The sequence below is a fragment of the Hyperoodon ampullatus genome, assembly GCF_949752795.1.
Source record: "Hyperoodon ampullatus genome assembly, chromosome: 11".
Taxonomy (NCBI): Eukaryota; Metazoa; Chordata; class Mammalia; order Artiodactyla; family Ziphiidae; genus Hyperoodon; species Hyperoodon ampullatus.
This window is the reverse complement of record NC_136924.1, coordinates 65,808,464-65,832,071: the sequence shown is the minus strand read 5'-3', so window position 1 is coordinate 65,832,071 and position 23,608 is coordinate 65,808,464. Positions and strand designations below refer to the sequence as shown.

Genomic DNA, 23,608 nt, shown 5'->3' with positions numbered 1-23,608 from the left:
CTAATGTTGACATCAAAACTAAGAAATTAACATTCGTACACCGTTGTAGTAAGTTGTGCCCTTTTTGTCCCCAATCTGAGAATTCCTCAGGCTTGCTTTGACTTTCAGAAACTGGACACTTAAAAAAAATTTTTATACAATTTTTAAAGGTTACACTCCATTTACATATATTACAAAATACTGACTTTATTCCAAAAAAATTTTATACAATTTTTAAAGGTTGCACTCCATTTACATATATTATAAAATATTGACTTTATTCCCCATTTATTTTATTTTTTTGTGGTACGTGGGCCTCTCACTGTTGTGGCCTCTCCCGTTGCAGAGCACAGGCTCCGGACGAGTAGGCTCAGCGGCCATGGCTCACGGGCCCAGCCGCTCCGCGGCATGTGAACCAGGGCATGAACCCGTGTCCCCTGCATCGGCAGGCGGGCTCTCAACCACTGCGCCACCAGGGAAGCCCGGTGCTACTTCTAAATTGAAAAGTAAATCCTTTTTCTAGTAAATACTAAAGCCTTGCCCTAAGGTGAAATGAAGGGAAGAACATGATAAGTTCATCTCAGTAGACGTTTGTTACTGAAGTATCCATAGGATGTTGTTAAAAGGTAATTGCTCTACAACAAAAGCTTGAGAAGGGGATTCTAAATTTTTTTTTTTTTTTTTTTTTTTTTTTTGTGGTACGTGGGCCTCTCACGGTTGTGGCCTCTCCCGTTGCGGAGCACAGGCTCCGGACGCGCAGGCTCAGCGGCCATGGCTCACGGGGCATGCCGCTCCGCGGCATGTGGGATCTTTCCGGACCCGGGCACGAACCCGTGTCCCCTGCATCGGCAGGCGGACTCTCAACCACTGCGCCACCAGGGAAGCCCTCGATTCTAAATTTTTATGAGACTCAGTGGATGCCAGGGCTTGTGGTTGGTTGGTTGTTTAACCACTATATTGAGATTTCCCATTCAGAAGCAGTTTATAATTAACAAAGCAAAGGTTGAGAAGACTTTTTTGGGCTTGTTTAGATTTTGCATCTTTTAGAATCCTGCCCCCAATTTTAAAATTAGGGAAAGGGGACCAAGATAAAATTACATTTCTGTTTTGTGAAAAGTAATAAAAGAACTCATTGACAGAAATGGTATTTCACTGAAAGGTTGAATGTTGTTTTTTTTACATAACCATTTGGTGTATAGTAAACCAGAGTACCTATTCATGAAAAAGCCAAAGGGGAAAATGCCTTAAAAAATATTATAGATACTGAATAAAGGGGGATCAGTGAAGTTTACCCAGGCCTCCCCTAAAAGCCAGGATTCTAATTCCTCTTCAACGAATTATCTTCCCATCCAAAACCTGGGCTGCTCCATGCCCCCCGCCCCCCCCATAAGGGGGCCTGTATTTCCTCCTGAATTCCAAGTGAGCCATTCAGGGTTTAACTCCACAAGTAACACAGAATCCTGGCAAATAACGTGGTAGGTAAACATAGGAACAGGATACAGAATAAGTAAACATTAACAGGATACAGCTCTCTTGCGGAAAAACAATTTTTAAGCCGGTATTTAACAAATGTTACCCCCTAATGAAGCACATTTATCGGTTTTTCACAAACATTTGTTTTAATACAAGTTCAATGCAAACTTTTATCGTTTGCAGACATTTATTCACTTTTACTTTAGCATTTGAGTTGCTTTGTTCTATTTAAATTCCTTCAGTTTTAAAGTGCCCCTAGATAATTTCATAACAATGTTTCGAATTAAGAAAACAAAAGGCTCCATTAAGTGTATCAAGGGTCAGCTTTGCAAAGATACTTTGGTTTTGCTGCTATGTTGAAGGAAAATGCTTGTATAAATCTATTAAGCAGTTAAGTACTAGGTAAAATGGTGCTTGCTTCTGATTTCTTAGAGCTCTTTTGTTTTCTTCGCCATTAAGCTTATTCTGGGTTCGAAACAGGGTCTGCTCCTTAGATAATGATGTGTGTGGTGGTAATGAAAGAAAAAGAAAAGGAATTTTAGAAATGCCTAGAGAAAAACTTTTAATGATTTTTGTGCAACCATTGTAGGTTGTTGCTTTTTGTTTCTTGAAAGCTCCTGAATCTCTCACACCAGGTGTTCCTCTTTCCACTACAGGACTTGGAGCCGTCCCACCGGGATTCCACCTGTCTCCCCTTTCAGCTCCCGAAGTTGGCTTTCTCGAAGGCGTAGGCGGCGTTTCTCCGCGAGTGGATTCCTCAACTGGCTTTTCCCGGAGGCCCGGCTCCACGTGACCTCCCCTAACACCTGTACCGCCACCAGCTCACAGCGCCCCCATCCTCTCCGCCAGGTACAGACCCGGCCTGGCTCCTCCTCCCCCAGCAGGTCATGGTCCGGTGCGAGCCTCGCTCGGGCCGGCAGGGGAGGGGCTGAGCTACGGCCCCGCAGCCGCTGGAGCCCTTGCAGCCGTATTATCACATGACTCGACGGCGGCGGTAGCCTTGGCAGCAGCTGCGCCGGCTCCGCAGGCTCGCCGGGTGGGCTCAGTTCCGCTCACGCAGGAGTCGAGCGCAGCGGACGAGGAAGGGAACTGCTGAAGCTGCGGCCGCCCAGCCGCTCCCGGAGCGCGCGGCATCTCCTCCGGTCCGGCCGGCCCGCTCCATGCCGCTCCATTGCGGAAGTGTAGCGGGGGGAGGGGGCGGCGGCGGCGGCACGGAGCGCGGGAGGCCGGAGCTCGGCCCCTTGCAGCACTAGGCTCTGGGAGCAGCGCGGCGCGCCCACCGGCCCGGCTGCCCGTGCGCCCGCCGCAGCCTGCATGCCCCGCGCTGCGCTTCGCCCGGCCCCAGCCGCCGCCCACTGCTCGCACAGCTGCTGCCGGGCGCCGGAGTAATATGCTCACTCGAGTGAAATCTGCCGTGGCCAATTTCATGGGCGGCATCATGGCTGGCAGCTCAGGCTCCGAGCACGGCGGCGGCGGCTGCGGAGGCTCGGACCTGCCCCTGCGCTTCCCCTACGGGCGACCCGAGTTCCTGGGGCTGTCTCAGGACGAGGTGGAGTGCAGCGCCGACCACATTGCCCGCCCCATCCTCATTCTCAAGGAGACCCGGCGGCTGCCCTGGGCCACTGGCTACGCAGAGTGAGTGCAGCGACACCGGCGGCGCCCCTGCTCTCCTCGCGGCCCTTCCCCGCACGCTTCCAGCCCTCCTCTCTCCTTGTTCCTCGGCCCCAGGGCCCTCCGCTGGCCGCTGGCGTCCAGGCCTCGGCGGGCACCTCTTTACTGACACTGGCCATTTCTCTCTCCTCCCACTCCCCTTTCCCCCAACCCCAAGGGCGCGGCGTCTCCAGCCCGGGTTTGGGTGGTAGATGGGTGGGTGGCAGCGCTGGACCGTGGGAAAGCTAAGGCTGGACGCGGCTGTGAATCTGGTGGCTGTGACACTTGGAAGAAAGAGCGTGGAACAGCTCTGCTGAAGTTTGAAACACAGAAGGGAAATCTGGTATCTGTGCTCCCATTTCCCCCAAATCTTTGTGCCTCCGCGTGAAGTTTGTGAGGTAGAGCTTGGAGGAACTGTTCCTGCGCCAGGGTTTGCGGGGGTGGGGCGGTTTTCCGAGCTCTGGAAGCGGCCGCGGCCCCGTGCTTGGTTGCACAGTTCAGGAGGTCTCAGTTTCTCTGATTTCAGCCTAAGAGCTCATTCGCTTCTCCTTTAGCAGGTAGGAAAACCCTGCGCCTTTAGTAAACGCCAATACTGTTTCCCCCAGTTCTTGGGGAGGGGGAAACTTCTTCCAGGTGTCTAATGATAGCATTTTGGTAATCAGTTTTGATGATTAAGCGAGAGTTTGAGTGATCTACTATTTCAAGAACCGGTTGAGTTAGGTTCACGACCTGGAGTGGAACTGGGAAAGGAGAGAGGAAGGATTTTAATGGCCTTGCCCCAACCGTACGGCTACTCTTCCATTGACCATTAATGACCGTCTTATGAACGATAGGGTAATGTTTCTTCCCCTATTCAGCGTTATGAAACTGGGAAACTCGGAAGGTAGAATTTAGCAGACCAGAGTTCCGGGATTAATAATGACCAGGTGGGTGTGCAAAAGTGCACGCAAACCCTTGGTTCCTGGCACACCTGCCCCTTTTCCTTTAACTCCATCCGCTCTATAATCTTGGCCCTCCCTTACCAGTGCACAGCCTCGCCCGCTGATTGGTTCATCGGGGAACCAATCAGCTCTCCCGACGCCGGGGCGCTTCGATGCTGACCCTGTTCTGGTGGCCCGGATACCCCCGAGCAGGCCTGGTTCCCGACGCTCCGGGTTCCCGGGCAAGGTTTGGTTTGGGAGACGCTCTTCGTAGTATCTCGAATTCTCTTTTCCTTTGCCTTTCATCATACAACCATTTCTCCACCGGCTGAAATAGAAAAAATATATAAATGGGGATAGATGACTGGAGTGTGAAAAAACAGTGAGGACACAGAAGTGAGAGTGATAGGTGCTAAACAATAAAATTTAACACATAATAAAAGGCAAAACATGGTAGAGAACGGTGAGGTTGGGGAGGTAGAAAATATCATTATACGTTTCAGGAGAAAGCCAAAGCAAAAACACCTGTGTGAGGGAAAAGTGCCTGCCAAAACACCAAGTACTGTTTCTCGATTGAAAAAAAAAAAAAAAAAGCTTAAACGACCATTTGGACCTTTGCAAAGCCAAAGGCAACTTGGAGGCATACGTTGTCCTACAATTCTGTAGGTGGGGGACCTCGTGCCTGTCAAAAGCCTAAATGTGTAGGGCCCATTGTCACTCCAGTGGGTTCCCCAGGGCAAGGGCACCTATCTGAAGGGCAGAGAGATAAGAAGAAAGATGTTTAAAACACAGAATGTGGAAGCTACTTGGACACGTAAAAGGAGTACCTCAGTTAGCAGGAAGGAAAGGAAAGGGGAAAAAAACAACCCGTTTCAAAATGTTTGGATCCTATCACAAGCACACGATGTGCCAAGGGCTGTAAAGAATATAAGGGAATCTGAAATGAGACGTGTGGGAGGGGTAGTCAGTTTCCTTATCTCTAAGAAGCTTATCTTACCCTAGACTAGGACACGAGGGAGGTTCAGTTGTAGGTTAGAAAGGCCACTGTAAGATGTTTAATTATTAAAGCTAGATATAAAAGTAGTACATACTTGTTAATTCAAGCAAAGACCTGTATACAAATGTTGTCTTGTCACTTCCCTCTGTCAGATGTTGTACTGTACCACTTCCTCAAACTTTGGACTATAGTTTATCTTCCTGCAGAAATACATCCTGAATGATCAAAATGGCTGAAATAGGGAAGGCGAGAGACAGACAAGTAGGAACTGTGCTTATGGTCAGAGGCCACTACCAGTAATATTGCCCAGGATATACTGGGAGGAGGAATTCTCTTTGTTCTGGAATGTACCTTAGAGGGATGGAATTGATAGGAAGATTGCTCAGAGTGGGGATCAGAGGGGTGCTCAGAGTCACAGCCTGAATCAGAAGCGGTTTGTTTACCTTTCCAGAAAGGGAGCTACTTTCTAAGCCTTCCTGGGGAGGAAGAATTGACATCACTTGGTGACTGAGGAGTTAGAGTTGAACTCTAGTGTTGTTGAACTTTTGGATGGTAGGGGGAAAAAAAAAGGTGAAATGGTCTATTTTTGCAACATATTGTTAATCCCTTTCAGAAGGAGATACTCTGTAGGTTATAGAACTAGAGAATTAGCTTAAGTGATCCCTGTAAGATTTGGGGATCCAGAAACAGAAGTCCCTCGTTTATTCAGTATTAATTGGCATTGTGTGAGGTGGAATTTCCTGCTCCTCAGAAAGCCTCCTATTGTGGCTGAGCAGTTTAGCCATTTGATTCAGGGCTGTATGCTAGGTTGTAAAACATTGTAGTTACAGGTAACATCCACAGAGCTAAAATCTTTCCCAAAACATTGATTAGCAAGTTTTATTTTTTAGTTTGTTGTTGAGTCACTGACTTAGCCTGTTAGACCAGCTCAGAGAGAGCCCATGGGAAACAATAGTCTGACCCAGAGACCTCACATGGTAGCTGCTTCCTTTGTTTTCCACAAGTTTAAATAACCACCCAAGTGCTTCAAGGACCCGGAAGTCAGTTCAGTTTTCAATAGGTTAGAAGTGTATTTTGACTTTTCTTCTTCTTGACCTTTTACCCAACCTCTTTCCCACTGATGGTCAGTTGGATGTAGTGGATGTGGAGTTTGTGCCTGAAACTACGACAGTAGATAATGCCAGAGAATGTGCAGTCTCTGTATATGAAAGCATCGTATTCAAGTTTTATCAGTGGAAAATTTCTTTGCTTGTACAGAAAGAATAAATCATAATTATAATATTATCTTATTTAGATTATAGCTGTAACTATGCAATTTTTTTTCCTATTACCTTTCTTATAGAAGTGCCCCAGACATGGGTATTTAAAGAAAGCTACTTTGAGAGTTTCTGTTAAATGTGCATTATATAAGTTCTTTCTGCCTCACAAAGTTCGAGATTGTGAAAATTTTGTTGCAATTTAACCTTATTTAAATCCAGCAAACGGCCCACAAGTATTTGGATTTATTTTGGAATCTATAGGCTCTTCCATCTCCCCAGTCATTGGCACTAATTAGCAATTATGAATAAATCGCATTAGTTGGCTGTGTATTGTTTTTTTTGACATCTTTATTGGAGTATAATTGCTTTACAATAGTGTTAGTTTCTGCTTTATAACAAAGTGAATCAGTTATACATATACATATGTTCCCATGTCTTCCCTCTTGCGTCTCTCTCCCACCCTCCCTATCCCACCCCTCTAGGTGGTCACAAAGCACTGAGCTGATCTCCCTGTCCTATGTGGCTGCTTCCCACTAGCTATCTATTTTACGTTCGGTAGTGTATATATGTCCATGCCACTCTCTCACTTTGTCCCAGCTTACCCTTCCCCCTCCCCATATCCTCAAGTCCATTCTCCAGTAGGTTTGTGTCTTTATTCCCGTCTTACCCCTAGGTTCTTCATGACATTTTTTTCCCTTAGATTCCATATATATGTGTTAGCATACGGTATTTGTCTTTCCCCTTCTGACTTACTTCACTCTGTATGCAGCTCAATAACAAAAAAACAAACAACCCAATCCAAAAGTGGGCTGTGCATTGTTGATAGCAGAGAAACCGCTATTTCTCCCTGGCTGCAAAGCTCAGAAATCCCCTGCCCTTTGTTTTTCCCTTCTGGCCTCCTCTAGTACACCCACCCCTCTTACACCTGGTAGCAGAGCTCCTCCCTGGGAACTCCCTCTTTGACTTTTGCAACTGAAGAACCTTGAGGTTCTCCACTTCTTGTTGGATAAGGAGGGAAAGAAATGAATGGGGTGTGGTGTTAGGGGGCTTTCACTTAACGGAGCTCTCCTTAGCACTTTTCTGCAGATCCGTGCAGAGTAGCCTAAAATATTTCATCTACCTTTGTACTAACCTGCAGAAGGTATTAATTTCCTATTTTAAAGCAGGTGGCTAAGCTCTCCTCCATTTTTCAGATTATAATGAATTCATCTCCTCTGGGGTGGAGCTCCTGGGCTGTCCCTTTTCTTAGAAACATGGATCAGCTTCCTTCAAAGACTAGTGATGCTTCAGGCAGAGGATTTAATTATCGTGAGGGGTTGTGTTTATCCTGTGTTGCAGCCCCAGTTACATAGACATCGTCTCTGATTTTGCCCCACCACACAGTGCTTCCTTATTATATCAATAGTTACATGCATACCGACTGATAACTTAAAACTGACTGCATGATAGAATTGTTTTCTAAAAATGTATAATGTTATTGAAGATAATTTAGAAATTTGAGATATAATTGACATAACATACTAGTTTCAAGTGTACCGCATAATGATTCAATATATGCATGTATTGTGAAATAATCACAATAAGTCTAGTTAACACCCATCACCACACACAGATACAGTTTTTTTTTTCTTGTGATGAGAACTTTTACTCTTAGCAACTTTCAAATATACAATACAGTATTATTAACTATAGTCACCATGCTGTACATTACATGCCCAGGACTTATTTGATAACTGGTAGTTTGTACAATTCTGTGTCTGTGAGTTCGGTTGTTTTTTTCTTTTCTTTTTTTTATAGGTAAGAAGTGGATTTATTTAGAGAGAAACACACTCCACAGAGTATGAGCCATCTCAGAGGGCGAGAGTGGCCAGTTTTTTTCTTCTTTAAGTTTCCAAATATAAGTGAGATCATATGGTATTTGTCTTTCTCTGAGTTATTTCACTTAGCATAATACCCTTAAGGTCCATTCATGTTGTTGTAAATGGCAGGATTTCCTTCTTTTTTATGGCTGAATAATATTCCAATATATATACATGGAATATTATATATATGGAATATATATATATCTATCTCATATGTTTTTTCATTCATCCGTTGATGGACACTTAGGTTGTTTCCATGTCTTGGCTGCTGTAAATAATGTTGCAATGAACTTGGTAATGCAGATATCTTTTTGAGTTAGTATTTTTGTTTCCTTCAAATAAATACCTAGAAGTGGAATTGCTAGATCATATGATAGTTCTATTTTTAATTTTTTGAGAGATCTCCGTACTGTTTTCCATATTGGCTACACTAATTTACCTTCCCATCAATAATGCACAAAGGTTCCTTTTTTTCCACATCTTTATCGACACTTGTTATTTCTCATCTTTTTGATAATAGCCATTCTAAGAGGTGTGAGGTGGTATTTTATTGTGGTTCTGATTTGCGTTTCCCTCATGATTAGTGATATTGAACACTTTTTCATGTACCTGTTGGCCATCTGTACGTCTTTGGCAAAATGTCTATTTGTATCCTCCACTCGTTTTAAAAATCAGATTTTTTTTTTTTTTTTGCTGTTTACTTATATGAGTTCTTTATATATTTTGGCTATAAACCGCTTATCAGATATGTGATTTGCAAATATTTTCTCCCATTCGGTAGATTGCCTTTTCATTTCTTTGATGGTTTCCTTTGCTGTGCAGAAGCTTTTGAGTTTGATGTAGTTCCACTTGTTTATTTTTACTCCTGTTGCCTTTGCTTTTGGTGTCAAATCCAAAAACTCATCACCAAGATCGATGTCAAGGAGACTACTGCCTATGTTTCCTAGGAGTTTTATGGGTTCAGGTCTTACATTCAAGTCTTTAATCCATTTTGAGTTAATTTCATGTATGATGTAAGGTAGTAATTCAGTTTTTGTTTTGCATGTGCTGTCCATTTTCCCCAACACCACTTATGAAGAGACTGACCTTTCCCCACTGTATGTTCTTGGCTGCTTTGTCATAAATTAATTTACCATATAGGTATGAGTTTATTTCTGGACTCTCTGTTCTGCTCCATTCATCTATGTGTCTGTTTTCATGCCCATACCATACTGTTTGGATTTACTATCACTTTATAATATAGTTTTAAATCAGGAAGTGTGATGCCTCCAGTTTTGTTCTTGTTAAAGATTGCTTTGGCTATTTGAGGTCTAATGTGGTTGCATACAAATTTTAGGATTGTTTGTTCTATTTCTGTGAAAGATGCCATTGTAATTTTGATAGGAATTGTGTTGAAACTGTAGATTGCTTTGAGTAGTATGGACATTTTAACAATATTCTTTCAACTCATGATCATAGAATATCTTTTCATTTATTTGTGTCTTCAACTTAATTTATCAGTGTCTTATAGTTTTCAGTGTGCAGGTCTGGTCTTTTACCTCCTTGGTTACATTTATTCCTATTTTATTCTTTTTGATGCATGTAAATGGACTTGTTTTCTTAACTAAAAAATTTAAAAAATAAGTTAATTTAAAATTTAAATTATATATGTCTTTATAATTTTCTCTGATTTGCCTAATTTGAACAGAGGATTGATATTTTTTCCCCCTTGGATTTATGCCATTCTCCCTCAGGAAATAAACAACATTCATCTGCTTCCATTACTTCTCTCATCCAATCAGTGAAATCATTTCATTCGTATGCTGGGTCCATAATATAAGACACAGTCATCTTCCTCAAGAAAATTTTATGGCATAGTCTTTCCCCCTTTAGTGTCATTCTTTGAAATTAAATTGAAGTGAAATCATGGACTATTAAGATTACAAGAGACCAACACTGCGGGTGGGGGAAGTTGTTTGTTTTGTTTTTAATGTCTTAATGCTTCTGGGCAATTTCAAATCTCAGTATCTGGAGCCTTTAAGTCACACTAGGGAAGCAAATTGTTCTTTTCAGCAAGCATTATGATTAGCTGCAAAGTCCTCTGTACCTGAAGGTCGCAAGACCTTTATACATACCTGTACAAAGGTATGAATAAAGAAAAAATTATCCTAACACTTGTTAAAAAGGTAAGAAAGACTTTATTCAAGACTATTGCAATAGGGGCATTGTATTAGGGGAGAGAGATCAGACTCAACTCCAATTACAGCAAAGACAGATGGAAATTTATAACCCAAGAACAGAGTGATGAGGTCAGTGGATGGAAAATTACTAAGAGGAAATGTCACGGGTAGGGGGATTCTTGCTGAAGGTAGGTCAAGGAGTTATACATCAAAGGTAGGAGATGAGGAGATTGATCAGATATCAAGGGTGATCAGATTTGACTGCTAAGTAGGGACATAAAAAAACCAAATTTCTTATTTACTATCATCAATGGTTCATGAAATAAAGGATATTTTAAATCAGAAGTGTAGAGGCATATAATCTCAGCAAAAAGAACAGTTTTTAGTTTTTTGAAAATGCTATGCTCCTATTTTTCTAATTTTTCACAGACTCAAAACCATGTATTTTACCTGTCCTGGAGGATTCCCAAGACCCTTTACAGTTTTAAACTTTGTGAGTTACTGGGGTTAGGCTGAGAACCAGTGTCTTTCCTTCCAGGCTGAGGTTATTCCCAGTGGGGCCTGCTGTCTCCTTTATTGTGATTACAGTTTTGAATTCCCCCAGTACTTTATTATGAAATTTTTCAAATATCCAGAAAAGTTGAAACCATTATATACTTAGCACCCGTATGTGCCCACTATCTAGATTCTACAATGCACATTTTGCTATATTTGCCTAATCATTTGCCTATCCATCAATCCATTCTTTTTATTTTATTTTTTATTTTTTATTTTTTTTTGTTGGGGGGGTACGCGGGCCTCTCACTGTTGTGGCCTCTCCCGTTGTGGAGCACAGGCTCCGGACGTGCAGGCTCAGCGGCCATGGCTCACGGGCCCAGCCACTCCACGGCATGCGGGATCTTCCCGGACCGGGGCACGAACCCATGTCCCCTGCATCAGCAGGCGGACTCTCAACCACTGCGCCACCAGGGAAGCCCCATTCTTTTTATTTTTAAGTGTGTATTTCCTTTGGTCCAATGGCATTGATTTATGCTATTAAGTTATTTTCCACAGTAAATTAAAAGTTAGGTTTGAGTAGCTTTGACTTTCTCAGTTGAGAAAACTACCAAACCATTAGGTCCTCATCCATGTGGGAGGGAGGCAGGAGGGGACCCAGATTTAACTCTTACAACTTGGTGCCCTGCAAATGCTCACTCAGTCCGTATGCTTTCCATAACTTAGCACTCACATAACTGAGAGCTTTACATGGGGTCAAACTGAAAAGTAGAAATAGTTGACACATCTCTTTGCTGTGCTCTTGTTCAATTAAATCAGTGGGAAATTGGTTTAAAACGAGTCACTCCTCTTTTCAACTGGTAACCAGTCAGGTGAATATTATCTGAGGAGTAGTAGTCTGTTTAAAAAAGACTTCAGAATGTGTTGCCTGAAAAGTGCTTAGTGAATAATAAAGACACCATTGAGCTGTGTTTACCTTACTTCTGAAGCAGATGTAATCCACTCAGAAACTTAGGGAAATTAAAGTACTTGCTTAATTGCTCTTTTTCCAGTGAGGAATGTGAATCCATTGTGCTTTCTTTGATATACAATTTCTGACTTAGTTTTCTTTAAATGACTGTAAAATTTAAATGCTTACCTGTATTTTCTTTCTATGCTTATTTATGAGAAAAGATAATGATACCACCAAGTTACATCTGTATAGTCCCTGCCATGTATACTTACATATAAGCATCTGTTATCCATGTTTAATAAAAGGAAAATGAGGCCCAGAGAGAACTTAAGTTACTTTAGAATCTCATACCGTCCCGTGATCCTAGTGTGACCATGGCTGAATCATTGAACCTGACCATTTGTTGTGTGAAATTTTTCATTAATAAAAAGGCATCATATCCTCATAAACAAAATGCCACAGAAGAGAGTGTGTAAAGTATTTAATGACTCAAAGGAAACTAATAAAGCCTAATCTCTAGGTGTCTTTAAATTCCGTAAGGGCAAATTAGCACATCAAGTTTTGTATGAAAGGATGCTTTTCAAAGCTTTTAAAAATAGTTCTACTTAGCATAATAGACATTTTAAAAATTAACTTTCTTAATATATGTGCATTTCCTATGTTTAACAGTCCAGATATTTTCAAAATTACCATCTTTTCCTAACTTCAAATTGCTTTCCCCCCATTTTAATGTTTTTGGAAACCCTGTAAATCTTAAAACAAATCTGTACATTTTATGTAGTGGTGTTTTTCTAAAGTTAATAAATAGATCATGTGTTTTACTATTAACAGCTACTTAGACATGAGGAAGTAGACTGAGGAATTTTGAATAATGGGGCCCAAGTCCTGAGTCAGGTTTTATGAGACAGTACTTTTAAAAATTACTTTGGGAATTCTGTTACCTAAGTTCTACTTACTTAAGCGCAATCAAGTCTGAATGGGAATGTTTCAACTTCGAGGGCCAGCAAGGCCAGCAGTGCTCGGAGTGGCCTTCATTTGCTGGTCCTTGGCCTCATGGGCTCCCCCAGGGCTGTCTTGGGGAGTGCATGCCTTGGCATCTTGGACTAGTCAGGTCTAATGGAGCCTTGCTGGCTGGCTGGGCTGTGTAATGAATCATTGCAGGGCTGTGGGGCTGGCAGAGAGATCAATTATTTGCCAAGCTGAGGTGACTGAGGTGATTCGTGCACTCTACTGTCCTTTCGGGGAGTTGACAGACAGACATTTAAGCTATTGAAGAACAGTGCCTTTCTACTAGATAACCATTTTCATATAAGCATAAGAGGGGAAAAAAATCTCAAGTGATAAATTGATTTTTTAAATAAAAGTGCAGTGAATTATTGAATTGCTATATTTAAGTGGTTGGCCATGGTGTACTAATAGTCATTCTTTACCTTTTTGAAAAGGTGAACATTGACAAGTTATGTTTAGAAGACACAGCTGGCAAAAATAAGAGGTAGAAAATAAATGCTTAGTAGGAAGCAGATTTTAAGGGACGCTGAATATGAATAGCTCGTAAGAGGATGTCAGGGGACGGAGGGAACCAAACTGGTATTACTCTAGAAAGAACTATTAAGTGGGTTTTTTGTTGTTGTTTGTTTTGTTTTTATTTTAATATAGAAGAGGAAATAGCCACAGTATTTTGTTGCAAATAAATAGCCTATGAGGATACTATAGCCTAAAATATATGTTTGGGAAAAGCCAAGCGATTTTTTTAGCCTTTACCCCGTAAAGTAGGGTTTAGAATAGGGCCAAAGAGCCAGATTAGATGGCCTCGTGGCACCCTGCCCTGTGGTTATTAATAATGGGGCCATGCTGCCTGGTTGTCAGAACCAGGTGTCCAGAGCAGCAGCAAATGGGAAGAAAAGGAGAATTGGCAACTCAGACTAATAGCAGCTGGTGTTTATTTTTTTAAAATATCCAGGTGCTCAGATGGGAATTGCAGGGGCCTGTCGTTGAAGCCCTGCCTTTCGTCCTCTCTCTGTGTCCCTGGTCATCAGGTCAGTGCTGACAGCGGCCACTTGGCCACGCCAGCCCTTTCCCACCTCGCATACCACCTGAAGTCCTGCCTGCTGCCTTGCCATCCTCAGGGGCACCACGAGGTGTCATTGGTCTTGGGTGTCATGGGTCTTGGGTGGTGCTGTGGATTCCCTCCAGTCCTGGTTCCCAATCTTCTCACTATTATGCACCCATTTATTTACTTATTTTCTTGGATGGATCCCTCATGAACGATTTTGTCCGGCAAGCTGTATAAAAAATAAGTATTGCTGCCCCTTAACATTTTTTTTAAACCAGACACAGTATTTTCTAGCCAGTAGGAGGGGTGGGTGTGGTAATAACATTTAAGCCGAATGCAAAGGATTAACTTTTGTTTCAGTTACTGTATGAGTCCTTACTGCACACAACCTATCTTTCATTAGCTTTTTCCCCTTCAGTATTTAAAATAGCTTAGGTCTGTTATTGCTGCCTTCCCCGATTCGTAAGCAGCATGGACCACAAGTTGGAACTCTGCTGACAGCCTTGGCTTTTGTACCACCCCTGGGTTTTCAGCTCAGATTCATGTCAAGATTATTTTGTTTGGGATTCGAATGTGTAACACCTTCCCAGAGCACATTACTTCAAAGTCCCCTGACGTCCTTTTCCTTGTTGAGAAATGATGTTTTAAGTTTTATTTTCTTAGCTCGCAAAGTGTTGCAAGTTGCCTGAGAAGCCTGATGCTTGTCAGCTGTAGATTTAATTAAACTCATGCGAGAGTTTTGTTTTTTTCTAGCAGAGTTTTGACCCTTGGGCAAAAGTTTATCTTGTAACAATTTTTAAAAATTAATTAATTAATTTTTATTTATTTTTGGCTGCGTTGGGTCTTCGTGGCTGCGCGCAGGCTTTCTCTAGTCGCGGTGCACGGGCTTCTCATTGCGGTGGTTTTTCCTGTTGCAGAGCACGGGCTCCAGGGTACTCGGGCTTCAGTAGTTGTGGCTCGTGGGCCCTGGAGCGTGAGCTCAGTGGTTGTGGCGCACGGGCTTAGTTGCTCCGCAGCATGCGGGATCTTCCCAGACCAGGGCTCGAACCCATCTCTCCTGTATTGGCAGACGGACTCCCAACCCCTGTGCCACCAAGGAAAGCCGTCTTGTAACAATTTCTATCATCCACTGACTATGGGTGAGAAGAACTTAAAAACATCTTTAGATGTCTTCTAACCTGCCAAGGTAGAGGAAGGCATTGATCAGTCAGGAACATAGAATTAGTGTTTTTAAAATGATATACTTTTTTTCCTCATCACAGAATTGATATGTGTGCACTGTAGGCACTTTAAAATTCTTATAAGTACTATAAAGAACATAAAAATTATCCATAAATTCTATCATTCATAATCAGCTTCAACTGATAATTTGTATCTCTAAGTACATTTGTATTTGTTTACGAAATGGGATAATTCTACATACTGATTAGTTTTTTCATCTGAAATGGAGTGACTATCTCTCCATGTAAATACATATTTTACTTTGTCATTTTTAATAGCTCCATTGATGATTTTAACATACTTTTTTTTTTTTTTTTTGGTGGTAACCAATTTTTTACTATTAAAAACTGTCCTGGGATGGACTTCCCTGGCAGTCCAGTGGTTGAGACTCCCCCTTCCACTGCAGGGGGCACAGGTTCGATCCCTGGTCGGGGAACTAAGATCCCACATGCCGTGTGGCATGGCCCAAAAAAAAAAAAAAAAGTCCTGGGATGAATATCCTTGAAGCCAAATCTTCATTAAACCATCATTTGAAAAGTGACATTTTTTCTGGGAAATATCTTCAAATTGGACTTCTCCAGTATTTCTAGTGACATTATTCAATAGTTTGAAAAGATCAACGTTCAGGGTGAACATTATTTTGAGAAATGGCAGTTATGTACCTTATTTTAAAGTACTTTACCAAAGTAATGTTTTTGGTGAGCCAGGCTTCTTTTTTATATTTAAGATTAAATAATTTGGTTTAGAAAAATGACCCTTAAGGACTAGTTTAAGACCCTACTCTGAAGAATTCCCCAATGATTCTGTCGTGTCTTCAGGGCTAAAGGCACTCATTGGCTGTCATGCATTTGAGAGCTAATTGGTGACATCTTTTGTTTTTATTTAATTGTTTGAACTTCTAATGAATAATCTCGAGTGTGTGGGCATTGTCGTATACATTTTAATTCCTCTAATACTTAATATAGAGCTATATACATTAATGCTCAAATATATATACTGGAAATAGTGGGGGGACATAATGAATATAGTTCTTTTAATTTCAAATGAAGCAGAGGTCACCTTTGTTCTGTAGGCTGATTTCAAATTATGAGCTCAACACCTGGGAATACAACAGTTACCAAAATATTTACAAGTTTCAGACAAATGTCTGAATGTCACTAAGTGTCTCTTGGAGGCATTGCATGGTATCCTCTGCATCTGGACTGCCCTGTGGGGAAGCAGGGGTAAAATGCATTAGCCTTCTGACTCTTAGCTGGAGGTAAGCAGTGAGAACAGTGAAGTAGATTTCTTGGTATATATTAATGAGTGGCTGGGAATGGAAGTCTGTCTGTATGGATACTGAGTTCAGAAACCCACTGAAGTTTCTGAATATTATCAGTCCTTTGTCTGCCCTCTCACCTGCTCAGGTTTTTTTGTTTTTTTGTTTTTTTCCCTCCTCCATTTTCTTTCTGTTTTTTTCTGGGGGGGTGAGGGTGGAGGTTTGGTATATTCATAAGATGCTTGCTCATTAATCCTTTCTCAGTGCACAAGCTGAAGCATTATTGAATTAAGCACAATCTATGATTTAGTTCACCTATGGATTAGATTGTTTGTACTGAAGCTTGCACTCTTGGTTTGGTATGAAAACTCAAAGTCACACAAGGTAATTGGTCCATTTCCCTCTCTGCCCAACCCCAGCCCGATATCTTCTAACTTAAAATCATGTGCATGTAGATATGCACCAGTTAGAATAAAATTCTTTACTCAAATTTAATTTCATTAAATTCTACTCCTAAATTGGTGTCGGTTCCCAAGCTGATCCTGAGGAGTTTCTGTTTTTGTCAGCTATACAGGCACATCTCAGAGGTAAAATAGTTTCAGTTCCAGACCACTGCAATAAAGTGAATATCACCAATAAAGTGAGTCACATGAATTTTTCGGTTTTCCCAGTGCATATAAAATTTATGTTTACACTATACTGTAGTCCAGTGAGTGTATAATAGCATTAGGTCTGAGAAAAATGTACATACCTTAGGTAAAAAAATACCTTATTGCTAAAAAATGCTAACAATCATATTAGCCTTCCGTGAGTTGTAATCTTTTACATCTTTATTGTAATGTTATAATAGTAACATCAAAGATCACTCATCATAGATGACCGTAACAAACATAACAACTGAAAAAAATTGAAATATTGCAAAAATTACCAAAACGTGGCACAGAGACATGACGTGAGCAAATCCTGTTGGAAAAATGGTGCCGATAGATTTGCTTGATGCAGGGTTGCCACAAACCTTCAATTTGTAAAAAAAAAAAAAAAAAAAAAAAAAAAAAAAGAAAAAAAGAAAAAAATGCAGTATCTGTGAAGCACAATAAAATGAGTGCAATAAAATGAGGCATGCCTGTATATATGTTATATTTACTGTACTGGAAATTAAAACTGAGAAATTAAAAAAAATTATAAATTTAGTTAAAAAGAAACATGGAAACATTTTTAATAAAAAAAATACCCATGTTTTCCAGAACAAAACCCAATTTAGTAAGAAGAGTGGCATCATTATACACTCACAAGTCCCTTTATTGTCTGCCTTAATAGAAGACAGCTGGATTCGTATCTGCTTCTGCACTTAATAGGTTGTACTATCACACTCATGAGTAAACTCCACTCATACTCATGAAAGAATGAGTGTGAAAAAGGAAAGTAACATCATAGCATTATGATGAAAATAATTTTGACCTCATATATCCCTTGAAAGGGTCTTTGAGTTTCCCTGGTGTTCCCAGATCATACTTTGAGAACTGGCAGTGTGGAGAATAAACAGTTAACATAACTTTCTGCCTTACTATTTTATTTGGCTGCGCCGGGTCTTAGTTGCTGCGTTCGGGATCTTCTTTGTGGCATGTGGGATCTAGTTCCCTGATCAGGGGTCAAACCCGGGCCCCCTACATTGAGAGCGCAGAGTATTAGCCCCTGGACCACCAAGGAAGTCCCTCTGTCTTATTTTTTGAACTCCATTTTACAGATAGAAAACCTTAGACCACTTTAAAAACGTTCCAGTGGAATGTATCAATAGCTCTTCCACTTCCAATATGAATATTTGTACTGATTCAGGAATACACTTCCACACTCTCTGTGGTTTTTATTCCAGATGGTGGAGTACTTTGCTCCAAAGGGCCGTGTGTCATTATGTTTGGGCTCTTTAAGACCATTAGACAGTTGAGAGGGGTTAGTATTATCTATCTTTAATAGATAATAAAAACAATAGGGGCCAGAACTTGCTAGAGTTAGGGTTAAAAGTATATATCTTTGAGCACTTTAGGTTTATGGCAATTCTGGGATTATTTAGTAGTGTATTGTACTGGTTTTCTTTGTATCGTTTATCACAGATTTGCTGTATACTTCACATGAGCTAAGGGGCAAAATATACAGAGATTTTAAGAGGCTTACATTCTCGTTGGGAAGATAAATTCATGAAAAGATTAAAGTCTAAGCCTAGTGTGACATAGGAGTAGCATGGTGCTGGGGGAAGATGAGAACCTCAAAGAGGCAGCTTGAGGTCATCCTGGCTCTTCTAACCAGCTCATGGCTTCAACAATCTGGTTCACTTTATTAGTTCTCAGTTAAGTCATTGACTGAGTCCTTTCCAGCTAGGAGATGCTGAGTAAGTACCTCCTTACTCAAGCACAACAGAGGTTGTGCACTGATTAGTTATTTTTTACTGACTTGTAAGGTACTTGTATACAGTTCATAAAAGTTAATGCTTTTTCATTTGCCTTATTTGTTTTATCATAAATAAAATCTCTGGAGGATCTGTTGGCTGTTTTGCATGTTAGCAAAGGTGGTAGTGAATTGAAAATCTAATTACATGTGATTTAATGATACAAACTTCTGAATCTAACAGCCTGGTAAACTCAGGGTGGTGGAATGGAGACTTAAGCCTCTTGCCTGGAGGATCGCCTTCCGTCCCCACATCCTGTGCAGCAATGAAGAGTGAGCACCAAGCACAGACTGTAACATTGTTTCTAGAACAAACAAAATAAAAAATTCTAAACAAACAGTTTATCCTGGATTAAAAGGGACTAAATTTACAGGCCTTTTTCCCCCTCTAATTCTTGGAGAGTAATGAGGCAGTTACTGTGTCTGTCCAGAAAAGTTTTGATTTGAAGTATTTGTGTAGAAGGACCCATTTTTATCAGTGAGGCAGGTAAAATTATGGTGGTGATGATTCCAGCATAATTGGTTCCCGTTGGTTCCACTCTGGGATGTCCTTTTTTAAGGCATGATTCAGTTAGAGCCAAACCATAATTTGTAAAGTATGTAGATGTCTGAATAGAGTATATGAAAAGTTGAAACAGATGTGAAATTGGTAGAAACCTACTGATCCTTCCAGAAAAAAAAGGAATGAAGATCACAACCAGTGTTGAATTTAGTTCCTCTGGTTAGCCCCAAGTTGCCTGAGGGTGGGTGACCTGAGGACATCTGTAGTGCTCTCAGAATTGTGCTGTCACTTGGTACAGAGCTAATGTCCTCTACTTTGGCAGTTAAACTGCTGTGGAAAGCAGCTGTACTTGATGTAATTTAAATCAATATCTGTGCTGTATGCGGCCTTGTAGCTTATCACTCTACTCTTGTTAGCATCTCTGACCTAAGAGTAAAGGACGCGGTATCTTCAGATTTGGTTTTGAAAACTCATGGAAGTCAAATTATATTTTAAAAGCACTGGGAAGCTGGCTACTTAAAGTTTGTCACCATGGGACATATTTTCACAGTGTTGAGAATAGTTCTGTTAATCAGTATTGGTTCTTTGTGAGTTGAAGTTGAATATGCTACATTTTTCTATAGTGGAGGATAAATATAGTGGTAGGTTCATTTCAGATGCCAAGTGACCAGCTGCTAGCTTCAATAGCTCTTTGAAGATCATCAGAGGTAAATGGCTAGGAATGAGTGGTTGGGTCATTACCTACTTCAGCTTCCTCCCTATTTTGCTTTTTGATACTCTAAGAGGATTGATTTACTTTCGATATCTGTTCATACCAGAATTGCTTGAACATCCATTTCTATAGTAGGGTTATTCCAATTTAAATAGGAACGATTCAAAACAGTATGTGCCACTAATTTTTCTCACAAGAAACACTCTTAGTGTTTGAACTTAAATTACTTGTCCTTTCCTGGGATATATTTATTTTTACCATATCTCAAAGCAGGGTTTTACCTCATCTGTAAAGCTAATTTTGCAGTATTATTAGGAAACTAAGTAATTTAGGTGTTTTGTTCCTTAAATATAATAGGTTAGGTATTTATAAGTTGAAGGGTGAGTTATCTCCATTTCATATCGCATGGCATTCAAGCTTCTTAGAATATGTTATGGGACACACACCAAAAACAGAACAGAAAATGTTTAGATTGTGTTATGTTAGTAAAATAAACAGTTTGATTATTTTCTTTAATAAACATAATTTTAACAATCTATGATCAGTAATGCCCACTTTTTTTTTCTACAGTAAAAACCATTGAATCATATACTTTATTTTATTTTTTAACATCTTTATTGGAGTATAATTGCTTTACAATGGTGTGTTTGTTAGTTTCTGCTTTATAACAAAGTGAATTAGTTATACATATGTTCCCATATCTCTTCCCTCTTGCGTCTCCCTCCCTCCCACCCTCCCTATCCCACCCCTCTAGGTGGTCACAAAGCACTGAGCTGATCTCCCTGTGCTATGCGGCTGCTTCCCACTAGCTATCTATTTTACGTTTGGTAGTGTATATATGTCCATGCCACTCTCTCACTTTGTCACAGCTTACCCTTCCCCCTTCCCATATCCTCAAGTCCATTCTCTAGTAGGTCTGTGTCTTTATTCCCGTCTTACCCCTAGGTTCTTCGTGACATTTTTTTTCTTAGATTCCATATATATGTGTTAGCATACGGTATTTGTCTTTCTCTTTCTGACTTACTTCACTCTGCATGACAGACTCTACTTCCAACCACCACACTACAGATAACTCAATTTGTTTCTTTTTATGGCTGAGTAATATTCCATTGTATATATGTGCCACATCTTCTTTATCCACTCATCTGTTGATGGACACTTAGGTTGCTTCCATGTCCTGGCTATTGTAAATAGAGCTACAATGAACATTTTGGTACATGACTCTTTTTGAATTATGGTTTTCTTAGGGTATATGCCCAGTAGTGGGATTGCTGAGTCATATGGTAGTTCTATTTTTAGTTTTTAAAGGAAACTCCATATTGTTCTCCATAGTGGCTGTTTCACTTTACATTCCCACCAACAGTGCAAGAGGGTTCCCTTTTCTCCACACCCTCTCCAGCATTTATTGTTTGTAGATTTTTTGATGATGGCCATTCTGACTGGTGTGAGATGATATCTCATTGTAGTTTTGATTTGCATTTCTCTAATGATTAATGATGTTGAGCATTCTTTCCTGTGTTTGTTGGCAATCTGTATATCTTCTTTGGCAAAATGTCTATTTAGGTCTTCTGCCCATTTTTGTATTGGGTTGTTTGTTTCTTCAATATTGAGCTGAATAAAGCCCACTTTTAATAAGCCATACCGGGTACAAATAAAACTTAGATTATGTCAGCTAGGTTGACAGGAAACATTGTTAATTCAGTTTTCAGTCAGTTAACATTTATTAAACTCCTACTGAATATAAAGCTCTAAAGTATGAAAAAAAATGCATTCCCTATCTTCAAGAAGTTCACAGGTTAGCCGGGGAGATATAGTATGTATCTAACTATAAGACAGTGAGCTACCGTGATAAAGGAATTCAACAAATGCAATGGGAACTCAGCAAATGGGAACTCAGCCTATAAATTTAGTCCCTTAATTCTGGTGGGATTGGGGAAAATGGGAAGGGGGTTAGCAAAGCTGACGCTGGTCTAACTCTTGAGGAATGGGTATTGGATAGAGGAGGCATATGAGGGAGACAACAGCGTGAGTAAAAGCATGATGGTGTGAAAGTGGCTATTTCTGGGAATTAGAATTATCTTTTGTGACAGTTTGTAGGTATACATTTGTTGAAGCTCCTCAGAGAAATTCTCCACCTGGAGTCCGAACCGCCTGGCACTAGACATAGAATGATCTTCTCTTCTTATGGAAAGAGTGGGTGCTGATAAAATTTTGATTGCTCTTTTTGTTTGCCAGGCATGGCCTCTGAAATCTCCTGTAAGATTTGTGCTTCCCTTCATTATGGTAAAAGGAACCATATCTGAATGATGCTTCTGTATTTAGAAATCCCGCTGGGTTGCTCTTGAGATGTACACCTTCATGTTATGTATTGAGGAATGGAGGGGAAATGGGAGATTAGACCTAGTGGGATTTGTCATGGATGGAGGTCTAAGGTGAATTCACTGTGGACCACAGCTCTTGCTACAGGAAAGGTAATAATGATGAGGGGCATCCTACCTCGTGTGCTGGTCGCATCACCTGAATATCTCCTGCAGAAGCTCTGCTACAGTCTGTGCCACACCCGCCCCGCCCCCGCCGGCCTACCTGATTGAATCACCAGGGAGGTAGAGCACATTCTAGGAAACAGGATAGTGGAACTTGAAGGCCCTGCCTAAGGCACAGAGCTGCAGACACTGCTGGTACTGCCTGTGTTTGACAAGACATTAGAGAGCCACTGAAACCCTAAGCCAATTTTTCTTTTGCCCTGAGATTTCTTACTCATTGCAATTAAAATCAAAGTAAGACCTAGTCCAGAAAGTGTCAGACCTTAAAAAACAAAAAGTGCTCAGAGGCCAGGGACAGGGCTGAAAAGGTAGATTGAGGTGAAGAGAGTGAAGGCCCTTGTATATCATAATAAGGAATTTTATACCATAAATAGTGGGTAGCCACAAAGGATGTTTTTTAGTAATCAGGTGTTGGGAATAACATGATGAGATATTTTGGAAAAATAACTGGTAGGCACAGGAGAGAAACAGGTGAAGGTGAGGTGATGGTGAATGAAAGAAGAGGGGACTGTTGGAGGGCTTCTAGATGTAGAGCTAGCAGACTGCGGGGGCTGATTGGGAATGAGGAGGAGGTATGCAGTAGGGACATTGAGCACTTTACCCCTTCTCTGATTCTCTTCTTGTCAGGACACATGGGAGGCTTAGACTTTTCTGCTCCCTTTTAAGCTAGGTGAGCCCATATGACTAGCGCTGCCCAGTCTGTTGTGAGCAGAAGTCAAATGTCACTTCCAGGCTGAAGCATTTAACTGTAGTTGGAAGATCTTCCAGTATCATCTTCCTCTCATACAATAGTGAGAAGGCTGTGTGTTTCAGATGGTTCAGCTACAGGTTGGTGGAGCCTCAGTCCACTGAGTCCCTGTAGCGGGGACATTGCCCTGTAGGGTTGTTCAGGTCTATAGTGATCAATATCTGTTGTGTGAAGCTACTAGGATTTGGGGGATGTTTGTTACATAGCGTATCCTGACTAATGCATGGTGGTAGCTTGTAGCCTACATTTGTAGATGGAACCTGCAGTGGAAAATCAGGTTTTACTTATTGTATTTCATTATAGGTGCCACCTGAGAAAGAATCTGCACCCATGCTGGGTTAGAGTTAGGTCGATTTCTTTGTAGGATTTCTTAGAGCTTGTAATTC

At 41.0% G+C, this 23,608-nt stretch overlaps 1 protein-coding gene across 1 annotated transcript in view; it reads left to right on the top strand.

The window, feature by feature from the left end:
- Positions 1–2,842: 2,842 nt before the first annotated feature.
- PPM1H (protein phosphatase, Mg2+/Mn2+ dependent 1H) overlaps positions 2,843–23,608 on the top strand; it is a gene marked incomplete at its 5' end in the record, with an annotated part of 269,728 nt that continues 248,962 nt past the window's right edge. Inside the window, one exon of the mRNA XM_079714727.1 lies at positions 2,843–3,087. Within this exon, the coding sequence (XP_079570853.1) occupies positions 2,843–3,087 (245 nt within the window). The remainder of the gene's footprint in view (positions 3,088–23,608) is intronic.